Source organism: Atta cephalotes, assembly GCF_000143395.1.
Source record: "Atta cephalotes unplaced genomic scaffold scaffold00032, whole genome shotgun sequence".
Classification (NCBI taxonomy): Eukaryota; Metazoa; Arthropoda; class Insecta; order Hymenoptera; family Formicidae; genus Atta; species Atta cephalotes.
Genome location: NW_012130096.1, coordinates 635,265 through 650,023, shown reverse-complemented (window position 1 = coordinate 650,023; position 14,759 = coordinate 635,265). Strand labels below are relative to the sequence as shown.

The 14,759-nt window shown below is 37.2% G+C and overlaps 1 protein-coding gene across 1 annotated transcript; it reads right to left on the bottom strand.

The window, feature by feature from the left end:
- Positions 1-2,415: 2,415 nt before the first annotated feature.
- LOC105621055 (pecanex-like protein 1) lies at positions 2,416-12,721 on the bottom strand. Its single transcript, XM_012202527.1, has 15 exons — positions 12,569-12,721; positions 11,979-12,225; positions 10,548-10,826; positions 10,143-10,471; positions 9,803-9,946; positions 9,464-9,717; positions 9,091-9,353; positions 8,904-8,972; positions 4,891-8,657; positions 4,385-4,529; positions 4,047-4,305; positions 3,619-3,972; positions 3,393-3,505; positions 3,005-3,279; positions 2,416-2,697 (listed from the first exon to the last, which is right to left on the bottom strand). The coding sequence occupies exons 1-15, from the start codon at positions 12,719-12,721 to the stop codon at positions 2,416-2,418; spliced, it is 6,933 nt and encodes a 2,310-aa protein (XP_012057917.1).
- Between the last annotated feature and the right edge of the window lie 2,038 nt (positions 12,722-14,759).

Below are 14,759 nucleotides of genomic sequence, written 5' to 3'. Positions count from 1 at the left end.
ACGTATGATGATACATATTTTTAGAATACATTTTATACACATATACATATATATTTTTCTGATATAACTTAATTTCGTTTAATAATATAATTAATAATAATAATAATGTTCAATAGATAATTTGTACGCTATCTTAAATTGTACAAAATGTATATATTAATTTCAATAAGTTATTCGAGGCTAGAGGACAGTTACTTTAACAGCTACGTAAATCACGTATCTTCGTGGCAGTGCAGCCGAGATAAATCATTATCTAATCAGATTTCAATTTCTTCGTTTATTGTTGATCATTGTGTACAATCAGTGTACGAAAGTACTGTCCATTAAAGATATAGTAGGCCAGAGATTATAATAGATTACTTCACGTAATCTGTAGTGAAAGAGCATCCTTCTCCCCCTTCCCACTCCCTTGCGTCTTTCGGCAGCAAGCGATACATAAATGTGTTACCAACATTTAATTAAAAGACTAGCTATAATCTTTTTCATTATCAGTCAGGTGCTTTTTAAGACACCATGATAAGGCAATGCTGTGATTCTGTGGTCACTTGCAAAAAACTATTACTCTTTTCTATTTACCAAATATATATGAATATTTATATATCTTATGTATATATACATATACATATATATTTTTTTCTACACGATAACGAACGAACAAGTTAAGTGCTTCAGATTTAAGCATATTTTTTGCAAGCAACCTTGCGTTTCTTATTATTTAAATAACCAATATTTATGTCTCTAATTCGTACATAAAATTTATAAGGAAACAAGTGAAGCAGAAATTGATTTACAGAGATTATATACAAAATTAAAAGAAAAAGAAGAAAAAAGAAACGATTCGTAACTTTCTCTTAAGGATAACATTACATACACTTCGTTGCCCGATGGAGCATTACATCAGTGTACTCAATATATGATATCATCAATACATAATATCTAACGAGATATCCATCGGATGTAAATGCACTGTCGACTAACAATCCTGCGAGTAATTAAGTAATACCAAGCACAAATTCGAGAGTTTTTGTACATGGACACGGCGTGGAAATGAACGAGATGACACCGCTATTTTAGTTCACGTCGATATGTCCTGCTAGAGCGACTTCGTGATCCCGCAAAATTATATATATACTCAAGTAGAATAGATCCTGGACGCTTTGAAGTCTGCGACAATGCAGTGTATAACGACGTATATACAATTTATATATCTACAATGCTCTTACTTTTTAAAAAAGAGAATCGTAACAAAATGTAGAAAAACACGAATGACACTTTTATATACAATTAATCCTATCGATGCCACTTATTGTATCTGCTATGCAGCAATAATACATTTAAAGAGATTCCCTCTTGTCTATATGATACATTATTACATATCCATAAATAATATACTTCTATTTTATGATTCATTCTTTTCTTTTTATCCTTTCTTTCACTGCCAAAAAATATATACCGCATTTACATCAGATTAGTGGAAGAGAAATGCGCTCGGACGCTATCTTTTCTCTATTAATCGATAGTAAATAATCTAGATATATTGGGCAACAAGTAACATCTGTTCCCATAAATGAACTAATATATCATCATATTTTAATATACAGTATGTATGGTACAACATGATACAATTCGGATTGCATTGAATAACTTGGCGATTGGCATTTTATCTTCTCATGCAATTCGTGAGAAATAACAATATATATATCCATAGTACTTACAAGGTGATAAAATATTTGTATGTATCTCTCTGTCTCCTCTCTCTATACAGTCTCTACAATTCTTGCAACATATTTGAGTTTCGCATTGAAATGTCCGACACTTTAGCGATTCAATGACGATCAAGATGAAAAGAACAGGACATTGAATCCGACGAAGAATATTATCGAATTGTATCTGCAAAACTTCTAAGTACAATATCAACAAAAATGAGACCAAATCGAAGGGGTTTGCGGCAACAACATGCTAGGAGAAAGATATGAAGGAAGTTTCACGGACAATTCTATAGTGAAATAAGTGAAAAATATCGCAAATTCTTCAATACCTTAAAAACAAAACAGGAAAAACGAGATGCTAAACGTTGCGATTGTAACCACAATGAAACTTATCAATTGAAATAAGTTAAGGATTTCACATGATTGAGCATGTCATTAATCCGAGTCCTTCAATTTACGATCTAATGGCGAGTATTGACTTTGTGGAAGTAGGTAACTAGCGTTCGACATTGTCAGTATGATATATTTGTTCGCATTAGAAATTAATTTCCACGCTTTCACGTTGATGCCAGACAAAACTTTCGAGTGAAAATCGGATCGCAGATGGCCAGCAGTCGATACGTATGGAATATATCCGCAAGTCTGCTAGTCGGTAGAACAAGTGTACAAAAATGACTGTATGTTGACGCATTTCGGAGATGTTATGCTAAACCTCTGCTCCCAGATCGCGTACGCCTTGCTCGGCTATCGGCACATACTTGTCCTCAATCTTCACGAGCAGGATGACTTTGTCGACGTGCGATCGTCGATTGGGGTCGCGATGATTCGGCGACCAACGATGAACTACGCAACCCTCCATGCCTCTCTCTGGTACCCAATGTTGCCAGCCGGAACGACCACCTTGCTGTCGCATCCTTTCGTCTGGCCAAATCACATCTATACGTCGACCCAAATTGATAGCGTCGTATACTTGATTAGGGTCCATAATCTGTTCAAGAAAAATCGTCTCATTAATGATTCACCTATATTTTTATAAAATTCTACTTCTTTCATATAAATCTACCAATAATACTAATCAGATAGCGATTAAAAGTTTCAAATAATAAAACTATAACACTTGAATTTTGAATAAAACATCAGATATAATTTTAAACAATTCATTTTAATTCGACTAATGGAATTAATATGGTTGAGAGTGATTCTAAGGCATTTTTACATATAATTTTTACATATAATCAATAAGTTGATGTAAATGATGCTATAATACTTGATGCACATGATGCTATAATACTTACGCGAACTCTTTGAAAAACTTCCTCTTTTTCTAGCTTACTGGAAAAACTCGTCTCACTCTTCGTTTCCATTTTAATATCATTATTACTGAGAAGTCCGGCCAAACTGGCGAGTGTCGAGCTGGTTGGCTTCCCGACGGAAGCTAGCGAGCCTCTGTTACCACCGAGAGAACCCGTATTTGCACGACCGAGGGAACCCCGACCAGTCGAACCGCCGATTTGACAGCCAGACTCCATTGATTGAGAACCGGAAGTGTTGTGACCCGATTGAGCATAGCCTATCATTCATAAATTATGCATATAAGAATAATATAACCTAAATATGAGATTGTTGTTGGAATTGATGAACTATTGCAATAACATTGATTATCAAATAGATATTTGCAAATACCAGAATGTATGTTGTATGTAGTCATCGCGTATACTCCATCATTTCCGAAGCCTCCGTCATCTTGGGAACCAGTACCGCCTGAGGAACAACCTTGACCACATCTTCTTCTTATTCTAAAAATGAGAAAAGTTCATTGTCAGATCCAGAAATAAATTTATTACGTTGCCTATTTAAAATTAGATTAAATATGGTTTGAGATAAAATCATTTTCATTCTAAATACGTACCTTCTCCATAGTTTCAATACAGTGCTTTTTATAGTACCGAAAGTTAATGGTCCTCCGATTATCGAGCACAAATATTCGTTAGTCTCAGCGTAGCTGGTCGTCAAAGGGGAGACATAGATCGGATACCCAATCGGTTGGTCACAAGAACTGTTGATTATATTTCTTAGAGCTTGTTTAGCGTTCTGTATCGAGCCGCGCTCCGGATTTCTGTTTCTCAGATACACCAGCTCCTGTTGCTGGCCGGCCCAAAGTCCACGGACGCATTCACGGTTCATTTTGATCACTCGGAAGCTCAAGTAACGTTTGTTGAGCATTATCACTTTATACTCGTCTATGCCGTCATCAAGTACATGTCTGAAAATATCGAAAGTTCGTTTTAATTTTTGTTATGCAGCATTTCCGCAATTTTCATTTTGCGAAATAGAAACCTGAGTGCTAGCAGACTGGGTGCTCCACTTAATACAGCATTTCTCCAAAGCGGATCTGCTTCGTGACTGATAACGAGATTCTGATCATGGTTGTCGATGGCTTCGTAGAGCGCCACTGATTCAACGTACTGTTCTGGACTCATAAAGTGATCCTGATGTAGTTTTAAGGCCATTCTTATTCCTTTCGCGACTACGGTGCGCAAGAGATCGACATCAAGCAGCACCCATTCATCGCGAAACGATGTTATCCGAAAATCTCCTGTTATCGAATATATAATAAGTTTAAAAAAATTTACATTAAATAATTCATGGATAATTGCTATAAAGTCATATTATACCTTTAAATAACGCGTGCAATCCATAGAGAAAAAATTCAACATTTGATAATGTATTGTGAGATGCAGCGCCTAACACGCGTCTTCCCAGTAGACTTAATGAAAGGCACAGAGACACGAGATACGAATCACGTGTTCTATCCAACGACTGGAAAATACAATATTTTGTAGTTGAAATAATTTTCGGAGGGATTATGAATTATACGAGTAGATCATCACTTTAATGAATGCTCCAATTGTAATACTTTAATTTTAAACAATTTAATATTTTCTTTCTTATAACATAAGGTAGCTACATCTTGTAATTTAAATTCTTTCGTGATTCAAATTCGTCATCTGGCTACTTATAGCACTTAAAAAAGGTAATTGTATTTGATGAGATTTAATAAATATTTTTTTATTTATTTTAAAGTGCCGATATACAAAGACAATGCAAAATTATTAAAATAACGAATTGTGTTATAATATTAAGGTGATGAAATAATATAAATATATCACCAATATATCACCTTATCTTGTTTACCAGCGCAATATTGTATCCAGTCGAGGTAAACATTGCAGAAGAAGCTTCGCGTGATGCCACTCGTTCGGAAATCAAAATCTTCGTCGATTTTTACATTGAAGACGGGATCAAGGTCGACGAAGTTCTTGTCGAGCGTGGGTTTCAGCGCGTGAATGATGTCCGGATTTTCTAACCACTGCTTCAATTTGGGCGATTTCACGGCGTAAAAGATGATACTTTTAACGTAGTAAGTAACCAGTACTTTGCGAAACTCAAACACCTGTAGCATAGAACCTGCCGAATTGTCGGAGATGGAATAACCTTCTAGCACGTATTTGGCGCTAGCAACTTCCCAGGCGAGCCAACGTTGGCTAAAGGCTGCGTTTACGCTAAGTACATTTGACATATGGCCCATTTCGCAGCAGCAGCAATTGTCATTATTTTCGATACCTTCTGAGATTGCTTCCACCTCTCTTTGCTGGCAATATGTTCCTCGAAATTCAAGACCTCTCAATTGAAACGTCACCAGTCCGTTACCTAATTGGACTATGTGTACTAAGCAGTTCAAATAATCCGACGCGAGCAGGAAACAATCGCCTTGCTCCACGTTTCCCCATCGACCGAGAGCGAGGTCGCCGCACAAGCTGTGTTGAAGAGAGCGCGTGAGTTGCTCATAAAATATTGAGTTCAGATTGTTGTCGTCGGCGCCCAAATTGCGTTCCAGATGCGAGGACATACGCGTGTTTGAATGGTCCACTCTTCTAGTCTTGTAGTCTCTTTCCCAAAATTTGACAGGTCGCACGTAGGACGAGATGAAGATCGCGCTGCCCAGCAAGGGATTCAGAGGTGTGCTGAGCATAGCAGAGATTCCGGCCTGGAGGAAGAGCATCGCCGAATGCGGCACGGAGAAGGGCTGGGCAAACGCATGGAACGCGCTGCCCCAGGTGATCTGCCAGGGCGCAATGTACGTAACGACAAAGCGGATCTTGAGCAACAGCTCATAGATCTTAGCGAACGCGATTCCCGTGATGAAATAATCCATCAAGAAGGTTTCACTTAAATTTTTGAAGTCGAGTTGAAAGAAGAGCACCGCAAAGACGAGGACGAGATAGCGGGTGGACGGGTCAGAGTACGCCGACCTGAGAGATTTGAGGCCGCATACAACAATGATGAGTGCGCCTACACTTTCGCCAAACTTATCCGCGATCTTCGACGAGCATTCCGTGAGTGCGCCCAAGAAGACGACTGGATAGAGCACGTTCCGCTCGAGAAAGCACAGGAATACGTAAGCCTTCTCGAACCACATGATCCTCACCGGTTCGCGTACTTCGAATTGTGCGTGCTCATGACTACGTAACACTGGTCTTGAAAGGCACAGCCACGGCAACTGTTTACGTAGTTGCGGCACGATGTAATGCAGAAGAAAGCCCAGGCAGCTTACAATACTCCACAGCACCGGATTGAGTTCCGGTTGCAGAGCGGTGAACACTGTCGTACGATGAATCCCGAAAGATAGAGTGCCAATTACCGTGCACACAATCAGATCGTTCTTCAGTCTGAAGTTCACAGTCGAGCGTAATTTTTCGGGCAAAGGATCTACCAGCTCAGTATCTGACATTTGTTCGCTCACCTTGATCTTCACGGCCTTCTTCTTGCCAGTCGATTTGCTCTTGGCCACTTTAAAACTCACACCTACAGGTGTCTGTGCTGACGACGTATTTTCGATAATTTTGGCTTCTTTTTCCTCCGTATATCTGTCTCCTATCTCTAAGGGCCATAAATTCGTTTTGAGGATGTCCCAAATCACAGTGGGATCCGAAGATGATCGACTTAGATGGTAGGATATTGCGACGAGTAGACCGACGAATATAGAAAATAAGATGTGCTGCGAGGATTTGGGCTCGAGAAGGGCGCCGTAGGCAAATCCGTAAAGAATAAGAATTGCGATAACGCTGCGACACAGACAGTACACTGATGATACCAGACTGGTGGTCGCGTTGCCGCCAAACAGATGAATGTCTAGGTGTTCACAAACGTACATAAGAAACGTGTTGATCTGCGGGAAGAGTCCTAACGAAAATATAATTGGAAAGCAGAGCAGAAATATTAGAAGAATGTTTCGCACTTGTAGTATGAGATCGTAATCGGCGACACGCAATCCGTATACCCGAAAATCGGACGATTTGAAGTTCCTAAGCACTTCGTTGAAAATCAGAATGAGACTCGAGCATAGAATATAGTACGTGGGCCTGGAGAATACTATAATGCGATTGAAACCGTGCGTAGGCGATGCGGCATCGGGTTGGACCGATTTGAGTAGTGAATACTGGCAACCGGCTGTTACAAAACAGAATATGAACGCGAAGATGTCCCGATAGAAGCCTTGTTGCAGCAGCAGAAGACCTAATCCCGCGACTGCACCCGCCAGAAACGTGGAAACGATAGTCTCAAATACAATCAAATTACGATCGAGCAGAGCTAGCAAGGCAAGACGATCGAAGCGTATTTTAATATGTGGCAGTCTTCCAATCTTCCATTTATAATAATGTCTGGTTCGTGTGGGCTTGGAATCGGAGCCATCCAAACCGTCAACGAAACGATTCCACGACAGACTGGTGTTTATGTCGGGTTCCTGCGTGGGCAATGTCAGTACTGGCATACGGCTGAAGTCTGAATGATATTGATTTAGATTCAGATTACCCAGTAGATTTTGCAATCTACGATTCCTGTCGGCCATCGAATCCGAATGTGTGATTAAGGTGTGATGAAACTGTTCGCGCTCCGAATTCTCGCCGAGTGTGCATTGATTCGAGCTGCCCGTATTCGAGGAGATCAAATTCGATGGTGGTGAGCTCTGCGTCTTGGTTTGATTGCTTGCCGGACTTGACAGCACCGGTGGTGTATCGATTATCACCGTCAGACCAGCAGAATTGAGTGACAGACTGCTATAACTGTTGCTCAGAGACTCTGCGAGTTCCCAAGTCGCATCATAATGTATATTCTGATTGAGTTGCTGACGTAGTAAGGTATTTAAGAGCTTTTCGTTGTGTGGATTGGCGGGTATTTGCGTCGCTGTCGCTGCCGCAGCAGCGGCGGTCACATCTAGACCTTTCTCATCGAAAGTGTAAGCCAACCAATGACCATTATCATCGCGAAAGTAGTGCACTGCTCCTTCCGAAGTGTCGTTCTGATTAGTGGCTAAATGACACTCGCCACTCGAGATCAGGCCGAACAGTGCAGTTAACGGCACAACGTTATCATCGCGACTGGCATTGTTGCGCGACCTAGCACGGTAAACTATATTAGGTTGTCGTTTTAGTCGTCCGTATCTAGCCCGAAAAGTTCGCTTCTCGGAATTGCGACTGAGCCGCAAATCGGACGATGTAGTGTTCGACTGACCAGGCAGATCCCGACCGGAATTATTCAGTAACGCGGCCAATAACGGAGACGCCGGGCTCGGCAGCAACGTGCTCAATTCGTTATTTGAACCGCTTGTTTGTTCGAGCTTGGTATCTCGCCTCCTAGTTCTTTGTCGTCGCACTTGGATGTAACGTTTAAGATTCCCCCGTGGCTGTTCTTCACTTGGCACGATACTGTCGTCCGCGGCGTCCGACGCGGTGGGTTTTGGACGGCTCTGTTTGGGAATCGCTCCCTGATGACGCTTGGTAGTGTTGTCCACCTCTAGTTGTGGCAGCAAATTCCGCTTTACCTCGTTTTCGATGCTGAGAGTCGTTGTACTCGACGATCCCGAATCGGGCTCTTTAGAATGAAGATCTACACAAATCAGTATACCGTATTGCTTTTATTCATTTTACAATTTTGATTAACGTTAGAAGATCGATTGCCTGAATTCTTATTTGTGAAGATTGCATTGTGAATTGAAAATCATGCGCAAAGCTGGGTGGCGCTAAATGTGCGATACGCTCATCTGCCAATCGAGTACTGTATTAAAATATTCTTTGATTCAGTAATTTCCCCAACACGATTGAAAAACCTAACTTTATAGTGCGTCCAACTTACAATCTGTACTAGCCGTCTGTAGGCTCTCTGACGTATCCGTATCATCAGAGCGAGTGAAAGTCCAAAATACTGGCAGCACGAATTAGAAAAACGTAAAAATATAAGCTTGCAAATAGCAAAAAATAATTCGACCAGATCACTTTTTACCTACAAAAAAAATCAATACATTTCCATACGCTAAACTTACTCTTACTTGTCCACGGCTCCCCCGAACAATCCCCGCTCTCGAACAACCAATCTATTCCGATTATGCTCCCTGAATTGAGCGGATCTTCCGTGTTTTTCGATTTATCTCGCTGTTTTTCTTTGCTCTTTTCACCGTCCGAAAATTCATGATTGCTCTGATTGGCATTGCTGTATTTCCTTTTCACTCCTCTAGATTTGGACTCTTCTAATAAAGCATCTCGAGAATTTGCAGAATTATTATCTATTCCGTTATCGTCATTGAACCTAAGAAGATAATGCTAACATGAATAAGATTGTGTTGATGTATTTAATTAGAGAGAGCATTATATTTAATGCTTATATTTAATGATACAATTATATTTACTGATTAGTACCTTGAGAATCTATCTTCAAATCTACCAGCGCTAAGACTTCTATCTCGAGTAGACGTAGCGCTTGCATCATTTATATTTTTTCGTGTCAGTAATGGACTGTAGGAATCACAAAGACTGAATTCTTCTGAACTTTCATTAGCAAATTGTTCGTCACTCTGTTCCGCTATCGGATAAACTATCTCGGATCCGAAACTAAGATACGGTAAGAGCTGTAGCTGTAGCTGATTTCTCTTCAATGTATTTTGTGGTAAAACCTTCAACATTTCATTTCAGAAAATATGCATCTTTTATGGAAAAAAAATAGTTGCAACAAAATATTTCATATAGAACAAATTGTACCTTTTTGGTATTAATTGTTTCAAGACTCTGGGGATGAAGTGGCAGGTTATTGTCATCAGTGTTACTTATGTTTTTACTGGTAGCGCCAATTGTTTCGAGACTTTGTGGATGTACTAATTGCTGGTGCGGTTTCTTGGGAATAACCTTAGAATTAAAATGATACTTTTATATTACGAAGTATTAATACATCTTAATGCTCGTTATTAATGCTTGCTAGGAATAAATCGTTTAAGATTGCAAAATTATATTCAATTATGTTATTCAACTGAAATTTTTACTTAACATTGTTTCAATTTTTTCATTTAATATACTTCAATTAAGATTTGTAAAGGAAATTTACCTCTAAGGATTGTGGATGAGACGAGATCTTATTGTTATCCACATCTCCTTTCTTTGATATGATTTCTAAACTTTGTGGATGATCATTCGTTAAACATGCTTTCGGTATGGAATTGGAGTTGAGTCTGCGAACGCTCCGATTTAACATCCAATATGGATAATCGTCGCCGATATGACGATGATTTGTCAATTCTAACGAACTGGTTTGCTTTATCTGGCTTTCAGATCCCGTTTTACCGAGATTGCTTTGTTTAAAATATCGTTGGCAAAACACACGGGGTCGATCTTCCTCCGCTATTACTACACACTTTTGCCTCTTCAATTTCCATTCTACACATAAATATTAATCCTAATTATTTCTCTTTTTTAATCTTTTCATATATTATTACATATAGTTGAGAATTACCATTTATAATATTTTTAGATCGTGGTTCGTGATATTGTGCAGAAACTAATTCAGCTTCGTGCACGTTGATGCTGGTTATCATTGGTTTACTAAGTTGCTGAGCTTCTTCCGAGCTTTCCGAACTGTTTTTCCTATGTATTTCTACCTTTAAATCTATGGTCGAGCTAGCTTTGTCCCGAGTATATTCAGACGTTATACTATCTGCGTCGGAATTCTGTATATTTGGTTCAATAAACGAGTTGCGTGATGAACATTCTACAGGTGGTGTGTCCGTTTTACCTAGAAACAGATTATACAATGAGAAAAATATACAATGAGAAAAGTTGCTTTCGAGCAAAGTGATATATGAATATTGTAAGTTAATGATGAAAAAATGGAATTTATACAAAAAAATATTAAAGTATAGAAATTACATATTATGAGAAATTTTATGTTAAGTGGAGTAAAATATTGTTTTCTCGTAATAATTTTATTTATCAAATAATTTGTCATTAAAGCTAGAAAATATAGTAGTAGAACTCTCTGTTTATATAAATAAGTTCATACTCAATATACGAACTTATAGCCGAGTTCTTATTATCCAAATTAATAAGAATCATAGGAATTTGATTTCAATTATCTGAACATTCTGAACCATTTAATTATCAAATTGTCTTGTTTCTCGACATATTCGGATAAATAGAATTCTAATGTATAGATAAAAAGTTCTTTGTAAATCTCTCTAAGTAGGTCCTTTCAGTCATTTTATTTCAATTTTATAAATTAACATATTTATTTCATAGTGTGATGGGGCTTTGTAAGTTTGATGATAAGAGAAATCGATTCATAATAAATCATCATTATATATTCATAGTTGATTTAAGACTGTCTTAAGTACAGTCTTATGTCATAAACCAATCATAGATCAGTATTTATAGTTGGTTCTTATTTTAAGACCATCTTAAGTAATACTTTCAGATGCTAGTTACGGTTTTATAATTAGTTTTGACAAAGATCTTAAGATTATAATATGCAAAGCTATATTAGCGTCTGAAGACATTACTTAAAGTCTTAAGATAAGAATGGACTATTCTAATTTCATTCTATGTCCTAGATTTTATAAGAGATTGGAGAGTTTGAAGGTTGCGAGTGAAGAAATTTATAAAGTGAATGGTAACCCGTTTTAGGAATATATTTCAAGAAATTTTTCCATATTTCATATTTCCATATTTTAAGAAATTTTTTAGGAATGTAAAAATTTCAATAGGTCAAATTTTCAAGAAAATTTAATCATTTTAAAATAAAATAGTCTTATTATTATTTTTTAAATTATATGCTTAGCATAGTATGTTACTTTTATATACATATTATATAATAATGCTATTTATTCATATAAACTCAATTATGATGTCATTGAGTTGATTAGCATTATGAATCATGCAGCATAGATACCATTTAAAACTTGCAGCTCTATGCCATGGCTGGTTTGATCTTGTGACTGTTCCCTAGATTTGTTATGGCTCGCCCATTTCTTCTCACCCTCTGATTTCTGCTGACTGATAGTTTGATTGGGTTCTTCTAGACATTCGGTGGTATCATATACACAGTGCAGAGCATGATTTACACACTTTATTGTTCCAAAAACAGCGACGAATGACGAGCAATATGCCAGCCAAACGTATAATGTAGGAGGGAAATACTGAAACATGAAACTCTCCTTAACAGACTTGCTCTTCTGCAATTGTCATAAAAACAAAAGCAACAAAGTTTCTTGCAGATAAAGATGGCAAAACATTTATGTAAACATTAGATAAGTGTCTTAAATAATCACGAGTCAACAATCAGCCGTTTCTTTTGAAAGTGTCACGAATTCAAATATGAAATACGACGATAAACTCTCATTAAAAAATTAACTTTGGATGCCTATTTTGATAGTTTTGCGAAAACAGGCTTTACGCAACTTTCAAAATAAACGGCTGCGCAAATATAGAAAGGAGAGAAAAGGAATGTTGCAAGCGCTTTTTTCCTCCTTTTCTTTTTACCAGGTAGATCGTAAACGGCAGGCAGAGCAGGAACAGCCAGATGTAGAGATGGAACGTATTGGAGAAAATATCGAGATGCGGATCGTAAAACCAGCCGCCTGTTAGGCTCGCCCAGACGCCCTGCCTCAGGATCTCCAGCGTTTGCGAACCCATACTCCCAGTGGCCGATGTAATCGAGCTGCCTCACCATCTTTCCATAACGTCTTAACGTCCGACGATCCTGTTCGCGATCGCGCTTAGTGTCATCAGCTTGTCGACACGACCGGACGCGTGACGTACGGAGAGACGACGTTGCATCTTATTTTGTGTTCCCGTTAAATCGATGGATCTGGCGCACACACGATGGTTTGGCCACCGCACCACCACAGATACACCTGCTTCGGAGCTCGGAATGAAGGAGAAAATCGAAGGAACAGCCGAACTGTCACATCACAGCGACATCTTCGACAACTTGCCTGCGAAAGGCACCATCTCTGCAGTCTGCAATTTGCACTTGTTTCTCGCTCATTCGCTAAGAAACTTTACGTCTACCGGTAAAACAAATTTCTGTACCAATAATAATCGAATTATCACACGAAATATCTCAAAAACGCCAGAAATTGCAAATAAAATTGTAATTTTCTAACATTTTTCATAAGACCGATCAATTTAAACTAAACTTGGGATAAACCAATTTGGATAAACATTATCGTTTATAATTTATTAACTGTGATAATAAAGGATGGATTTTTTTACCGCAGTCTTATCAATATAATGTATTATATATGGAATTCGTATGATTACTAAAATTTAAGTGATTAATAAAAAATTGATAATATAGTATTAATTTTATATTAATTTCGTAATCATATATATGCACAGAAAGCATAAAGTCGTTTAAAAGATGACTAAAAGACGACTAAATTGTTATAAAGATATTTTTTAGTGAAAGAATATAGTCGATGAAAAGATGATTAAAAGCCGACAGATGCCAACAGTATCGCACTGCTAGTAATTTTATAGTCTTATCCATATGATAACTAAAGGATGATTTCTTTGGATATCTTTTAGTTTCACCGACGAAATACTATTAAAGATCGACATCCTTATAGGAGTTTGCGTCCTTGAGAATATTGAAATAATTAAGAGTTAAAAACTGATAATATTGCGTTAATTTTATGATTTATTAGATTTAGCAGACATTTTTACGCATTTAGAGCTCAATAATATTCGATTTTTCTTTAAAATTGTGATTTTAATGTTATAATCAAAATTTGATTATTAACAGAGATGATAACTGCAGAAAAAAAATTGTAATATATAGGATATTATAACTTTACAAGTATGCATATTTATTTATGAAACATTTATATAATAAAAAATCATGAATTTAATAATGCATAAGCCAAATATTTATGTTAATAATAATAACAAATTTATATCAATTGTCGATAATGTCAGCGTTTAATTATCTCCGGACCCTTTTTACCGCCGAAAATTTGCCCAAGGTTGACGGTCTTTAATAATATCTCGTCAGTGTCTTCAATACAATTTCTTTTACTTTTTTAAAAATTTGATACAATATAATGTTTAATAACATCGAATTCCTTAATTTTTATATAAAATGAAATAAAATTGCACGATTGACAATATACGTCCCATCCCATTTCCTGCAATGTTTGGTATAATATATCCTATATGCAAGAGTGATTATTTTTCATCATAGTCCCCTTTGAGGACTTGACTACAAAAAAATATTTTAGTATTCATTAGACAAGAACAAAATTTCTCATAATGCTGTATTTTTTATTCTGTCCTATATGATTTTCAAACACGAGAAACTGAACTGCATCACATCTACTTGGTGGCGATTTCGCGTACTGCTCGCGAATGAGTGATAAAAAGTATCAAAATAATGGAAAGATATCTTTTTCATGTTGTCTTTTCGGCAATACGAAAAAATATCTTTTAGTCAACCTTTTGCTTTGCGAAAATGATAACCATAGAAAGATGACGAAAAGATGTCTTTTTTAAATTATCTTTTCGACTAAAATATGTCTTATAGATAAATATAAAATATATCTTTTACTTTTTGCTAAAAGACAATCTAAAAACCTCTTTTTGTTATCTTTTAACATATATGCTGCTGAGTGCGTACACACACACACACACACACACACACACACACACACACACTACCTACCCCTATATA